Source organism: Otolemur garnettii, unplaced genomic scaffold (genome assembly GCF_000181295.1).
Source record: "Otolemur garnettii isolate 467f Iridium unplaced genomic scaffold, OtoGar3 scaffold00035, whole genome shotgun sequence".
NCBI classification, from domain to species: domain Eukaryota; kingdom Metazoa; phylum Chordata; class Mammalia; order Primates; family Galagidae; genus Otolemur; species Otolemur garnettii.
This window is the reverse complement of record NW_003852430.1, coordinates 4546821-4563018: the sequence shown is the minus strand read 5'-3', so window position 1 is coordinate 4563018 and position 16198 is coordinate 4546821. Positions and strand designations below refer to the sequence as shown.

At 34.9% G+C, this 16198-nt stretch overlaps 1 protein-coding gene across 2 annotated transcripts in view; it reads left to right on the top strand.

The window, feature by feature from the left end:
- COL21A1 (collagen type XXI alpha 1 chain) overlaps nucleotides 1–16198 on the top strand; it is a 122722-nt gene that overhangs the window by 63217 nt on the left and 43307 nt on the right. For both annotated transcript variants that reach the window (XM_023513144.1, XM_003789660.3), the window contains one exon: nucleotides 15981–16034. In XM_023513144.1, the coding sequence (XP_023368912.1) occupies nucleotides 15981–16034 (54 nt within the window). The remainder of the gene's footprint in view (nucleotides 1–15980; nucleotides 16035–16198) is intronic.

The window sequence follows — 16198 nt, the reverse complement described above, 5'->3', positions numbered from 1 at the left end:
TGCTATACTCACTTATTTGTTTCTGCAGATTATTCAGATTTTTTTTGCATAGATTATTATATTGTCTGCTAATGAAGATAATTTTCTTCTTTTATACTACTTTATATCATTTTTATTTATTTTAATAGTTTTATTGCAGTTATCTGGTCCTCAACTGAATGTTGAATAGAAATGGAAAGGGCTTTCATTCTTGCCTTGTTTCCAAGCTAGAAATCCTTCAGTCTTTCAACAATGAGTGTTAATTCTTGGGTTTACGTGGAAGACCTTCATCAGATTGAGGAAATTCACTTTTATTACTTATTTCCTGAGAATTATTTTTAAAGTCATAATTAGGTATTGAATTTTATTAAAAAGTTTTTTCTGCATTTATTGAGTTGATTACATGGTTTTCCTCTCATATTTTCTCAAAGTTATATAACGTTAATTGATTTTCCTATGTTTTATTGAGATGAACCCTGATAGGTCACCTTATGGTACTCTTTTTATATATTTCTGAATTCAATTGCAAACATTTCATTAAATAAAATTGATGTACCTTTGTCCATTCCTATGTTCATGAAGAATATTCGTTAGTAGTTTTCTTGTGATAATTTTGTCTGGCTTTGGTGTAAAGGTAATATTGGCTTCTATTTTCTAAAATAATTTGTGTAAGATTGGTGTCTTTTTTTCTTTATCAGTTTGAGGAGACTCTTGGTAGTATCTTTGGGATTTTCTAGATAAAAGATCATGTTATCAGTGAAGAGCAACAGTTTGACTTCTTCGTTCCCCATTTGGACACCCCTAATTTCCTTCTCTTGCCTGACTGCTCTGGGAGGCCTCCCTTCACCTGTGTGGAAGTGATGTGGTCACAGTAGTCATCCTTGTCATGTTCTGGTTCTTAGGGGGAAAGCTTTCACCTTCTCCCCATTCATTATGATGCTGGCTGAGGGTTTGTCACATATATAATTCTGAGATATGTTTCATTTATGCCTCGTTTGTTGACTTTTTTTTTAAATTATGAAAGTGTGCTGGATTTTCTTATTTATGTGTTTGCTAGAATTTACTAGTGATGCCATCTGGGCCTGGGCTTTGTAGGTGTGTGATATGTATAAGGAAAACTTTAATTATTAATTAAATTCCCTTTCTAAATATATAGCTATGTAGATTTTCTCATTCTTCTTGAATAAGTTTTGGTAATTTGTGTCCTTCAAGGAATTAATCAATTTTCTTTGATTTTCAAATTTGTTCACCTAGTTTGTTTATAATAATTGCCTTATTCTTCTCATTTTAATGTCTGTAGGCTTTGTGTTGATGTCCTATATTTCACTTCTGATATTATATGTCTTATAATGATGGTTTCTTATTGATGTAACTGAAACCCAGCATTGCTAGGTTTTTTTCTTTATCTTCTCCTCTGTTATATGGGCTTGGTGCTTTTGTGTTCTTGGATAATTTTCTCATATTTCATACATGGGGATTAGTCTCATAGGGTAAATAACAGTAAAATTCATTTTTCTAGGAAATTAGTATTTCACCTGGCATTTTCAAGTGATTTGTATAAAATTGTGCAAATTCCTCTCATGATTTTTCAACAGTTTTCTCTGTTTTGATTATTATCCTTCCTTTGTCATTTCTTACTTTGAATACTTGTGCTTACACTCTACTTTGTTTTTGCTTAAATCTGTACACTTACAGTTTCTCTGTTGGCTTTTGCACAGATCCAACATTGGAATTTGATTGAGTTCATTTTTCTGTGTTTTACTTTATTACCTGTCTTTGTTCTCTTTCCCTACATTTTTTCTACCTTTTACAATTGAATTTACTTGTTTTCATTTTTAATGTTGGCTTTACTCTAAGTGAAATTATACTGTAACTTAAATTATAAATATTTTCTGGTCTTTGTTTCAATTGTGTTGTAATGTGCAATATTTTCCATAACATTATTTCTTAGATACTTTGTAATTTTGGCTTTTATTTATATTTTTTGTAAGAGCTTTTTAAAAAGTTAAGTTTTTTTGTTTTGTTTTGGTTGAAAGGGCTTTTGTTTCTGTTGCAAATTTCTGGTATTATTACACTGTATTAGAGAATGCTGTTTGTATAATTTCTTCTTTACAAGTTTGATTGAATATTTTATTTTTTTCTTTTCTTTTTTGGGGGGGTATCTTAGCACAACCATGTTTATTTCTCTCTTATGCTACACGTCTAGCACAGATCAATGGTGGGCTGCTGGTAATCATAGTGACTCTGGAGCCTGGGCTGATGGAGCAATCACCAGCTTGAATATTGCTGGTCACTCTACCAGAGGGATCAGAGAGAATTCTGGAGAATATCTCACTGGATATTAAATGGTACAGCCCAGAAATTACATATGGTATGCATACTCACAATTTTTTGGCCAGAACAAGTCAGATAGTACCACCTAATCACAAAGGAGCTGGGAGCTCAGTTCTCTGGGTACCAGGAAGAGAGGGGAACTGAATGTCTGTGATCACCACCGTGGTTAAGCAATCTTCATAGCCTTCATAGGATCTCACACCTACCCAGTTCTTAGCCAAGATTAAAGTAGCTGCAGATCACAGGGCTCAGGCTTCTAACCCCTGAGCTAGTCTACCTTCCAGTAAGATTCTCAGAAACTCAACCAAGCAGGGAAACTATTCTCACCTGGATATTTCTAGGGTTCCCTGAGATGTACTGAGAGCAAGAAAGAATCCTTAACTTCCAGCCCTTCAGACAATAGTAGATGAGGGTATGAAGCTAGAATAAAAAGGGTCATTCTCTGAAGATCTACATTCTGTTAACTCACCATAGAAGAAGGACTTTTCCCCACATTCATGTTGATAGGATTAGCTATTGCCAGCTTCTCTCTCCCAACCTCAACACAAACATGTGGGGTAGTTTGAGTATTGCTGATTGAGAGCCAAGGAGAGTGATTTCTTAGAAAAATGGTCACATTTTCAAAGTTGTCTATGTTTTTGTTTAGTGTATTTTTTGAAACCAGAAGCATCAGTTACACTGATGGTTTCTAAGAAAATGGCCCAGAAGTCATTGAGAATTTGTGGGAAACCAATAGTTTAACTAACATAGATACTGGGATGGAAATTAGATGGTAAAAATTCCTAGTCTGTTTTGCCATGGCCTGGATTTTAAGGCCTGACTCTGGGATTCCTTTCTCCTCTGCTCAGATTAATTGCATCATCAAACCACTGACTCTTCAAAGGGCTTATCTACTAAAGCAGAGGTCCTATGTTCTTATTTTGGCCCACAATGTGCTAAGAGGTATTTCCCTTATCAGAGGTTGTAGCTAGATCAAAAGGATGATCCCCTCAACTGACTAGAGGCGGGGAGTATACTTCAACAATAGTTTCCAACATCATAGGCATTGGAGAATGAATTACTGCCCACCCCTAGGGGTGGGGAACCTGCAGCCTTCTAATTTCAAGACTGTTCTTTTTTTAGGCAATAAAGGAAGTAGGAAAAGATTACCTTTCTCCGCTGTACCCCTTTTAATAAAAGGATTTGTTATGTAAAATTTGGAATCAGTCAAAAGACCACACTTAAGGACCAGGAAGTCACAAGTTTCCTTAAGGCCGCAGATTCCCCAACTCTGATAGGGTCTTGGCCCTGTGACTTGTCCGGCTCCTGGGCTGTTCTTGAAGGTTGTGCTTACTCTCTTCTCTTGCCCTCTTGCCTTTTTGTTAATGCAGATTTTTTTCTTTATTTTAAAATATTACAGGGGTGCAAATGTTTTTGTTACATGGATATACTTTGTAATGCTTAAGTCAGAGCTACTAGTGTGCCCGTTGCCTACGTGGATTTTATTGGACCTGATAGGTAGGTTTGTAGGCTTCCCTTTTCCCCTCTTGCCCCTTTTGATTTCCAATGATTTTTACTTTTTCCTGTACTCATGGATGCCTATTGATTAGTTCCAAATTATTAGGGAGTACATATGGTGTTTGTTTTTCCTTTTCTGAGATTCTTCACTTAGGATAATTGTCTTTTTGCCGCTCCATCCAAATTGCTGCAAAGACATTATTTCATTCCTTTTTATGGCTGAGAAGTTCTGCATGGTGTACATATTTACCAGATTTTGTTAATCCACTCATGAATTGATGGGCACTTAGATTCCATGTTTTTACAATGTGAATTCTGAATTGTGCTGCAATAAACATTCAAGTGCAGGTGTCTTTTTGATAAAAGAACTTCTTTTACTTTGAGTAGATACTCAGTAGTGAGATTCTAGATTGAATGGTAAGTCTATATTTATTTCTTTTAGGAATTGCCATACTATTTTCCATAGAGGTTGTACTAATTTGCAGTCTTGCCTACAGTGTATAAGCATTCTTTTCTCTCTGTATCCACACTAGCATATACTGTTTTTCAACTTTTTATGAAAGACCATGCTAGCTAGGGCAAGGTGATATCTTGTGGTGGTTTTACTTTGAATTTTCCTGATAACTAGTTATGTTGAGCAATTTTTAATATGTTTGATAGCTATTTGTCTTATTTTGAAAAACTTATATTGTGTCTTTTCCCTACTTTTTAATGGAATTATGTCATTTTTCTGTTTGACTTCTTTATAGATTATGGATAATAGCCCTGTATTGGATGTATACTTTATGAGACTTTTCTCCCATTCTGCAGATTGTCTATTCACTCTGCTTATTTCTTTCACTGTGCAGAAGCTTTTTATGATAATTTGATCAAGTCCCATTTATTTATGTTATTATGTTAAGTGGTTTTGAGGTCTTAGTCATAAATTTGTTGCCTAGGCCAATGTCTAGAAGAGTTTATCCTATGCTTTCTTCTAGAATTTTTATAGTTTCATGCCCTAAATTTAAATCTTTTATCCATCTTTAATTAATTTTTGTTAATGGTGATTTGGATCCTGTTTCAGACTTCTGCACATGGGTATCCAAATATCCCAGTACCATTTAATAAATAGGGCTTTCTTTTCCCAGTATATGTTGTTGGCCTTGTCAAAGATCAGTTGGTTGTAGGTAGATGGTTTTATATCTTCATTCTCTATTCTGTTCCATTGATTTTTGTCTCTACTTTTATACCAATACCATGCTGTTTTGGTTATTGTAACCTTGTAGTATCAATTGAAGTCTGGTAATGCAATGCCTCTAGATTTGTTCCTTTTGTGTAAGACTGCTTTGCAATTTGGGGTCTTTTTTTTTTTCCCCAATGAAGCATGGAATTATTTTTTCTAGATCTATGAAATCTGACATTGGTATTTTGATAGTGTGTTGAATCTATAAATCACTTTGGGAAGCATGGACTTTTTAATAGGATTGATTCTACCAATGCATGAGCATGAGATATTCTTTCAATTTGTTTAGGTCTTCTGTGATTTCTTTTATCATTGTTTCACAGTGCTCCCTGCAGAGATCTTTTACCTTATTGGTTAAGTACATTCCTAGGCATTTTATTTTGTTTGTAGCTATTGTGAATGGTATTAAGTCTTTGGTTTGACTTTCAGTTCTTTGCTATTGGCGTGTAGAAATGCTATTGTTGCTTGTGAATTAGTTTGGTAAGCTGAGAGATTAGTGGATTTCTTTATTCTAGGAGTCCTTTGGTAGATCATTCGCTAATCCATTAATGATGAAATGGTCATTTCATCAGCAAATAAGGGTATTTGACCTCTTTCCCAATGTGGGTTCTCATTGGTTTTTCCTTTTCCCTGATTGCTCTAACTCGGACTTCTAATACCATGTTGAATAGAAGTGATGACAGTGGGCACCCTTGTCTTCTTCCAATTCTTAGAGGGAAAGCTTTCAACTTTTCCCCATTCAGTGTGATGTTGGCTATGGGTTTGCCACATGTTACTTGTAATTTTCAGATATGTTCCTTCCATGCCTAGTTTGTTGAGGATTTTTATTATGAAAGGATGTTAAATTTTGTCAGATACTTTTTCAGCATCTATTAGGATTATATTATCTTCATTTTTGTTTCTGTTTATGTGGTGAATCACATTTATTGGTTTACTTATTTTGAACCATCCTGTGTCCCTGGGATGAAGCCTACTTTGGTTTTGGTGAGTTATTTTTTGATGGACTGTTGAATTCTCTTTGCTAGTATTTTGCTGAGGATTTTTCTATCTATATTCATAAGTGATATTGGCCTATAGTTTTCTTTTTCTTATTGTATCCTTTCTTGTTTGGGGTCAAGGTGATTGTTAACTTTATAGAATGAGTTGAGGAAGGATTTCTGAATCCTGTAGAGTTTTGATAGCTTGTGTTCCCTTCCTCCTTCAGTTGGAGGAATCTTTTGATTTCCATCTTAATGCACATTTCATCACTGATTCAAAGATTGTTCAACAGCAGCTTGTTTAATTTCCTTGACTTCAAGTAGATTTGTGTGTCTGTGTGTTTTTGAGACAGAGCCTGACTATGTTGCCCTTGGTAGAGTTCAGCTAACAGCAACCTCAAACTCTTGGGCTTAAGCAGTTCTCTTGCCTCAGCCTCCCAGGTAGCTGGGACTACAGGCAACTGCCACAATGCCAGCTATTTTTTGTTGCAGTTGTTGTTGGTGTTTAGCTGGCCTGGACTGGGATCGAACCCACCACCCTTGGTATATGTAGCCAGCGCCGTAACCACTGTGCTAAGGGCGCCGAGCCTGGCTGTGTTTATTTATTTATTTTTTATTTTATTTTATTTTTTTAATAATTAATTATTTTTTATTACATCATAACTTTGTATATTGATGCATTTATGGGGTTCAGGGTACTGCTTCAATATACAGTGTGAAATGTTTGCATTGAACCAAGTAACACATCTATCACAATTATACTCATTTCTTAATAGTTTTAAAATGTAGCAGGTTGTGTTTTTTTAATCTGTTCAGCCATTCTATGTCTTTTGAGTGAGGCCTTCAGACTGTTTATGTTGAGTGTTAGTATTGACATGTTGGATGCTATTCTGTTCTTCATGTTAGGTCGTAACTTGCTGCTTTGCTTTCCCCTCTTGTGCTATTGTTTTATATGAGCTGTTAACTTACCTTGTGAGTGATTTTACACTGGTGATTATCCATTGTGTTGATCCATGTGTGATTCAGTTCTGAGTATTTTCTGTAAACTAGGTAAGAAATTTCTTTAGTATTTGTGTCTGGAAAAGTCTTTATTTCTCTATTATTTATGAGATTTGGTTTTGGTGGATACAAGACTCTTGGCTGGCAGTTTTTCTGTTTAAGAAGATAGAAAATGGGGCCCAAATCCTTGTGGCTTGTAAAGTCTCCACTGATAAGTGTGCTGTTAGCCTGATGGATTTTCCTTTATAGGTTAGTTGTTGCTTTTGTCTTGCTGCTTATAGAACTTCTTCATTTTTACTGTTTTTTAAATCTGATTGATAGGTATGTGTCTTGGGGACAAGTATACTGTGAACCTATAATGCATTTGTTCTGTTTTGTCCTGTTGCCCTGTGATTGTCACAGTTAAAGCTGGGTCTGAATGACTTTTGTGCAGGGAAGTGGTGGGTTCTCCAGTTTATTGCTGAAAGGTCAATTAGGAGCTGGTGTTGTGGGAGGTTGCTCTAACATGGGGTATTCCTGCAGAGGAGACAGTGGCAGCTGGGTGATGCTATCTAGACAGTGGTGATGGGTGTCTAGGCTATGCTTATTTGCTTGAACCACCTCAAGATGTAATGGAGGTTGGAGGTGTCCCCAGCAGAACACTGTACTTCAAGGTGGTTCTCCAGACCCAGCAGCAGTTGTGGAGACTTGGGGCTGGAGTCTTGGGGTCCAGGCATAACACTGGAATTTTGGGGGCAGAATCACAAGTCTGATAGTAGCACTGGAGCCACAGGGGGAAAAACCTGGGTTCCAAGGGGCAGCACTAGCACCTCAGAAGGGTGGAGCTATGATCCCAAAAGCTGTGATGAAGCCTCAGGGGTGGAGCCATGGGCCTGGGTGCAGAAGGAGTCTTAGAGTTGGAGCTGTGGCCTGGAGGCAGGACAGGAGCTGCATGGGTCAGACTGCTGCATGAGGACTGCAGAGAAGGAGCCATGCTTGTGTGTGGGGAGTGATTCTAGCAGTGTAGGGAGCATGGAGATGGAGCTGTACAGTATTGAATTTTTTCTTTGACTTATTATATGTTTGATTTTCAGGAATGTGTCCTGTGCATTTGAGAAGGTAAATCTATATTTTTAGATTGTAAAATTCAGTATACATTCATGAGATCTACCTTAGTGAATATCTTATTTAGATCTTACCTATGTTTAACCTTTTGTTTGTTTGGCTTGTCTGTAACAGAAAGTTATATATTAGCATCCTATTATTAGTGCATTGTTTTCCTATTATTCAATTTTCTGTCTTATGAGTGTTGTTTCTGTGTTATTTGTTGCATAGATTTTCATAACTACTGCATCTTTACTTTGAATTGTAGCTTTAGCATTATAAAGTATCATTTTTGTCTCCTTTTACAATATTTAGCTTATATTTTACATCATCTTATATCAGGATCATACCTTTCCTTTCTGATTATTTTTATTTGCTTACCGTACCTTTGCCCATTCTTCTATTGTTTAGCTTTAGCTTTTTGAAATGATTTTAGCTCTCTTATATATCAAACATACAGTTGGTCTTTGCTTTTGAAGGCAATTAAAATATTTCTCTTAATATACTGTCTATTTTTATTCATTGAGTCATAGAATTGTTCTTATCTGTATCATAATACTTATGTCATAATTTTGTTAATACTTTGTGTATTGTGCTATATTTACTATGCTTCTTTCTCAATGTGGTCTATTGTGTTTTCTTTCCTTTTAATTTTTTTGGTATTTCGGAAGATTTATGTTTTTGTTTTAGTGGTCTTTATACTGATATCTTTGCTAATCTTTATACAGGGTCACCATAAAGACCATATGGCCACCCTATACACACTTCAGAATCCTTTTAGCCTCCCTTTGTGTTACTTAGAAATCAACTCTTTGTTGTGTTAAATTTAAATTATACCATTATCTATGAATTTATTCTATTTCCCCCTTCCTTTATCCATTTCCTCTTGTTTAATTGTATTACTTCTACTTTGTCAAATCATATTTATGAACTATTTTTCCATTCTTTTTCCACTTTTGTGTGAGATCTGTAATTAAATGTACTCAATATTTGTTACCAGTCCCTGTACCAATATTCCATAATCATCATTTGTGTTAATGAAAACTTTCCTCTAATGTATTTGTTATGAAGGAGTTGTGAATATAATAGTCTCTGCATTCTTATTTTTTAATGTGTTTTTCTGGCTTTTTCTTTTTGCATGGAAGACAAAGGTTAAAAATACTTTTACATTTAAAGTCTCATAGCACATATATGTCTCAGAATTAAGAATTCCAGTTATCTCACAAAACTTTTGAAAGGTAGATTCAGGCATTCTTTTAATTCTAGAACATTCTTTTGGATTATAGTATTAAATAGAAATTCTGTTACACTGTTTTGACTCAATGATTCCAATTACAGATATGTTGAGATTTCTTTGTCTTCTACCTCTGTCATTTTCTGATCCTTTTAATGAATTTAAAAATTTCATTTTTTTTTTTTTTTTTTTTTTTTTACTGGCTATGTTTATTTGCTAATGTAATTTAACCACCACAATGACCATGGGTGAGATGACTTTGTCTATGTTATTTCTTTTTTTGAGTTAATTTAATTCTTATTTTGTATTGTCCCTTCTTTTGTTTTGATTATGAGCTTTTAATTTCTGTGTTTTTTAAACAAGTTAAAATGGTTGCATAATGTTTGTTAATCCAGGTTAAAGTATTTTGTTGCAGTTTTCTTCTACATCATGTTGAGTTTTGTGTGAGGAAAATTCGTGGCAATGTTTTGGTTCTCATTTTTTATTTTTTCTTTTATAGAAAAAGTTTGGATTCTGTCTGCCAATTCTTTTCAAGTTTGAAATATCTTATATATATTTAGACCTGTAATAATAGGTAGAGGTGTAAAAGTTTGGATGGCTGACTAGGCTTCTTAGTTCTAGAGCCTTTCCACTTTTATGTATAGTGAAGTTAGCAATTTCTTTAGTCAATGAGATTTAAAATGTTTTCTGCTGGGGAGGTGGTGTAGAAAGAAACATCATGTGTCCATTTAAGATTCCTGTGTCACACCCAAGGAATATTCCAGAAGCAGTTAGATCCAGATAAAGAGCTCCATCTCGTTTGCAGGGAGGAGAAGGAATGGGATAGGGATAAGGGTAAGGAGTGATTATCTTAGGTTGGATGAGGGCCACCTCTTCACTGTAATAAAAAGAGGAATGGACTGGTGCAAATGCAGGTAAGTGTGTTGGTTTGGTGGTAGAATATCTTCTGTTGTTTTCTAAGAATGTGGGAATTGTCACCTGTTGAAGGGAGAGAAAAAGACAGTGTATGTTGATTGGACTTTTGATATAGCAGAAGCTTTCTACGGGAAAAATGTGGCAGAGAGGAGATGTAGGAAATATAGAAGCACCAAAGAAGTCCACGTGAAGCTGGAATTTATCTGTGTGATTATGACAGTATTATTTGCCCACGTACTTAGGAAGTAAGCATAGGTCAGAGGTGGCTTTTAGTCTGGTTTACTCAATATTGGAATTTGTATGAAGCAGTACAGTGGATGCACAGTGAAGCAAAGGCGTAAGAATTATAGTTAGAGAGTGGTGGAAATAATGAAGTATATTATTTAAGCCGGGTATGAAAAGAAGTGAAGAGGATGGATTATGAGAAAAGACACAATTCATTGGATACCATATGCTTGGATCTTTTTGCAGCACTTTACATGCATTTTTCACTAATCTCATGTCCTTATGAGTTATAATGTGGTGAAAATTTATGCTTTTACAGATGAGGTAATTAAGAACTAGATTAAATAACTTGTCTAAGTTCAGATAGACATAATTTAATAATTAGTGAAAATGCTTTTCACCAGCTTATTAAGAAATCATTTTTAAGTCCAAATACTCTTTTCAAAATATAGAAAATAATGATGAAACTATTGAATCTCTGCTTTTAATGATATTGTAGCTATATTAAAGTATGGATTGACCCTATTATAAAAATATACATTTTTCCAAAATTATAATAACCAACATAACAGTTCAAATCTAAAAATAACATGTGACTTGAAAATAACACAACCTAAAACACATGATGAATAAAGAATTATTAAAACCTCAACTCCTTATTGGCAATGGGTCTGTCCTTCTGAACCTAGAGTTGTGTATGACACTTTCACAAAGACACTTATTTTCCTAAAAAAAAAAAAAAAATCTATGAAGTCGAGAGTATTTTTTGAAAGACATTGTCTCTCTCTTGCCCAGGCTAGAGTGCAGAGGCATGATCATAGCTCATGATAGCCTTGAATTCCTGGGCTCAAGCAATCCTTCTGCCTCAGCCTTCCATAGTACTGGGATTACAGGTGTGAGCCACTGCACTTGGCCAAAGTTGAGAGTATAAATAGCATTTTACGCATAGTATTGGTTTCAGAGAAATTAAAGGATTTATCCATACGTTTAGTTAATTCTGTGGCAGAGTGAGAATTCTAGACCTGCTTTGTGTGCTCTGTACAAAATGCCTTGCAGAGATTCCATCTGTATGGGAAGCCAGGAGAAGATTCCTAGCTTTACAACTTTTAATACCTCCTCTGACATGCTAGAGATTTGTTTACAAACTAAGAATAAACTATGTGAAATAAAGTATTTCCTTATTAACAAAGTAAGGCTGTTCTTCAAAATTAAATTATATTTTCATGAATAGTAAACCATACCTTCCACCTGATTTCATGGCTTGGTATGACGGCAAACTAAGTTACTTTCCATCCTTTTATTTTTGTGGGTAAATACCAAAGCCCACAGCATGAAAGGAAATACACAGGCAATGCAAGTTTCAAATGTCTGTTTTTGGTTAAGTTTTCTTTTTTCTTTTTTTTGAATAGCTGTTTTTTGTGGAATAAATCATTTTTGACTTCAGCTATAGAAATTGGATTGAGGAACAATGTTGGGCATGATATTTTTTCAATAGTTTGCATCAAGGAGAAAGTTAATATATAGCAAAATTATAAATCTGAGGCGGAGCCATGTTGTGTGTTTTTTTCCAAAAGCCAAACAAACTGACCTGTACTAGATTCCCTAGGTTATGAAAATGATCAAGTATTAGTTACAATATTGAATTTAACAGGCTAGTTGTATTATATACTACATTTGATTATTTTAGGGAAAATGGCCAAACAGAAATTATCCTTTCATCTCCTGATGGAAAATTATTAAAATCCATTATTAAAAAAATGAAGAGCATATTCCTAGATAAATAGTATAAGGCATCCTCTTATTATAACTGTCTTGAGTAATCTCCGAACAGCAAATGATAGAGCCTTAGTTAGTAATATTTTTCCTATTTCTCTTATCCACTTGAAATTGAGAATTTAAGAATAAATATTTTGTAACACTTTCTTTGATATGTTCCAATGGTTTTAAAGAATTGTATGTACAGTCTTACCTTATCTTTGGCAAAATTGTATGTTTGTGGGTGATAAAAAATGCATAACGTAAATTATGTTTCCTGTCTGTAAAGAATATGCAAATCAGAAAACAATGCTATGTAAGCAAGTGACCTGCTGAGCAACATGGCCATCCTAAAATGTATTACTAAGAGTAAAGTTATGCAATGATGTCGCAATTCATAGAAGCAGGGAATTCGTAAGAGCAGAGAGGGTCTGTAAGTTTCCATCTTGCCATTTTGCCTATAGCAGTAGTTCTCAAAGTGTGGTCCCAATTTGGGGAATCAACCCTAGACCTTCTGAATCAGGAACTCTGAGATGGGGTTCAGTTAAGAGACCCTTCAGGTGATTCCGGTGCAGCTAAAGTTTAAGAATCACTGCTGTGGGTGATAAAGAATGGGTGATATTTTCCTCATTAAGTTCCATATTATTCTGGTTAGCTGTCTTCAAAAGTAGGAAGAATGAGAATAAATTAAATTCTGAAATAATTTTGGAACTTCAATTGATAAACTTGACTGATGGCTACTTAAAAAACCTCACAAAACTCCTGTTACTTAGAATAAAGGGCAATGGGCAGAGATTTTTTTAATAGATGGAGGTAGTCATACAGTTCCAAAATAGTTGTTTCTATTGTGTGGAAACTTCATTCCCCCCTTTATCTATATGCAGATTTGCTTAAGAGGTCATGTTGTGCCCTAATCCCCACAAATCACCCCGAGACCCAGTCCGATGCAAAAGCAAGAGGTTGTTTATTAACAGGCCTGGGCTTCCTGATCCTGGCACAGCAGGAGAGCAGAGAAGCCCTGACTCTAAGATGGAGGGAGGCTTTAAGGGTACAGAAAGGAAGAAGGGAGGGGTAGGGTTGCTGGGGAAAGCTGACTGGTCTAGGGGTAGGGTTGCTATCGCTGGGGGCAGATGTTGTGCGAGTGTGCGGGTCATGGGGCGAGTGAGTGCAAGGGTGGAGGAGGAAGCAAGATGTGGTTGCTCAACATTTCTGGTATGCAGCTGCAAAAGGGAGGTATAGGGGAGTAAACAACAAAATGGAGTTAGTCTGGCCCTTGCTGGCCCTCACATTCACATATTACAATACTTGAGGGTAGTCAAAGTTCAGTGGTCATGGCAGTGCCCTGGTTTGCAAATGGCTACATCAGAATCAGCTGGGGACTTGTTAGAAAACAAACTGCTGGACCCCATCCCCAAACTTCTGATTCAATGGGTTGAATTTTTTGCGTTTTGAAGAAGTTCCCATGCGAAGTTAGGAAGCTCATCTATGTGGTGAGGACCATGTTTGAGAACCGCAGATGTGGAAGTGTTCTCCTGTTGATAGAAGCATTGAGTTCAGATAAAGACACTGAATTATTTTCTAATATTTAGGGTTTAACTTTTCCCTTGCCTTGAGTCACTTAGGATTTTAAAACTGTAGCTTTCAAAATAATTGGACTCAACAAACATTTTTGCTTTGTCCGACATTTTCATAAGCTTTTCTGTATAAAACCATTGGCTCAGGAGAACTTTCCCCCTTCTCCTTTCATTAATTTACAAGAAAGCATTATTTTTTGCTCTTTCTATCCTCAGCTGTCATCTAGTGTCTAAATAAAACTGGAACAGATGAGATACTTGGCTTTAGCTGCTATTTCAGTGTGCTGATGAAATGCAGGAATTCATATAAAATGGGAGAATCGTTTTTATATAAAATGATATGGGTGAATTTTTTCGTGCTGATTACGTTTGCAAGTTTTATAGAATTTTCTATGCTTCATTTTCTACAATTTCTGGAATTCATTAGAATGTAAAACTAGACATGATAGCAGTGGAATATGCTTCAGTGCTTATATTCTGAGACTCTCTTCCCTTTAAACTTATTTCACATCATATATGTATTTGAGACATTTATAAGAAAAATGCTTTTGTTTTACTTACTTTGTTGCCCTCATCTAGGATAAAATGTTCTTTCTAGTCTGAAACAAGCATGGCCTAATTGCTTGCAGAAAACTTGCTTGTTATGCTGGAATAATTTGCTGCACAGAAACAAATTCAGGGATCTGAATGCCTGTTAGGTTCCAAAAAATCTAAATATTTAAGAATATTTCCATAGGTTCTTCCCCTTGTTACCCATTATTTTGTTCAGGTAATTTAATGACTGTATTAATGTTCAGATATTATATATTTTAGGATTATATTCAGGTAGTTATTGTCTTAGTAGGTAGGGTGTCAGATGCTTTTGTGTACTCTAGCAATTGATTCAGCTGGAAAAAAATTTTAGCAACCCAAAGGTGGATGTAAAATAAGGTGTTTCTGTAATTTTAGTACAGTAATTCGAAGGTATATAACTAAAAACTATTATAATTTTAAAAGCTACCTAAAGTATACATTTTTATCAGAATAAAACTTCCATTAGGAATGAAATTACTTATAGGTTATTCATCAAAATTATTTGGAACTTTAATTTAGCATATAGCTATTTAAAATAAACATCTAAAGTGTATTAGAAAATAAATATCTAAATGTATGTAAAATATTAATAAATATCTAATAATATATTAATATATACATTAATATATATCTAAATGTATATTTTAGATATTTATTTTCTAAAACATCTAAAATGTATTGGAAAATAAATATCTAAATGTACACAAGATATTTATAAATATCTAATAATACATTTATATATACATTAATATAATATCTAAATGTATATTTTAGATATTTATTTTCTAATACATTTTAGATGTTTATCTTATTTTATTTTATTTATTTATTTTTTGAGACAGAGCTTCAAGCTGTCCCCCTGGGTAGAGTGCTGTGGCATCACAGCTCACAGCAACCTCCAACTACCAGGCTCAAGCGATTCTCCTGTGTCCACCTCCCAAGTAGCTGGGATTACAGGCACCCACCACAATGCCTGGCTATTTTTTGGCTGTAGCTGTCATTGTTGTTTGGTGGACCTGGGCTGGATCAAACCCGCCAGCTCAGGTGTATGTGGCAGGCACCTTAGACGTGACGTTTGAGCCCCAGGCTCCAGGCCATAGATATTTATTTTAAATAGCTATATACTAAATTAAAGCTCTAGATATTTTTGATGAATAACCTGTAAGTAATTTCATTCCTAATGAAAGTTTTATTTTGATTTTAAAATGTAATTCTTGGAAGGTGAGGTCAAATTAGGTCCAACAGGATGATAAATTTTAAAGTAAAAATGAAAATCAAAATAAACATGAAAAGGACTGATACAGAATGTTGATCACGTTTATTTTGAAGAATGCCCTATTCTCATAAGAATGACTGTAGTGTACCATAGTTGTTTTATAACTTAACTCGATTATCTGCCATTAGATATAAGTGTTAATGTTTATATAGTCATTTTATGAGTTTCTGAAAAAGTTGTTTGAAGTCAGGCAGAGTTAATATCAATAATCCAAAAGAATTGTTAATTTTTCTGCGTATATTGAATGTGATATGTAATGATATAATATATACTGTCATTTTTAGTAAGCAGACATGAAAATGGAATTTTCTATTTCTTCTTATCAAATTATTAACAGGGAGAAGCAGGATCCCCTGGTGCTCCGGGGCAGGACGGACCTCGGGGAGAGCCTGTAAGTACCTTCTTCATTCAGTTCTAAAGCATGAAGACTTTTTCCTGTCATGAGATCCTGTGGCTATCTAAATAATTCCCTTGAAGATGTCCTACTTGTGTGACTTCCAGATCTTAGATGTAGAGGCTCTCTGAGACACCATAAAGTACTGAAATCCTGAGTCC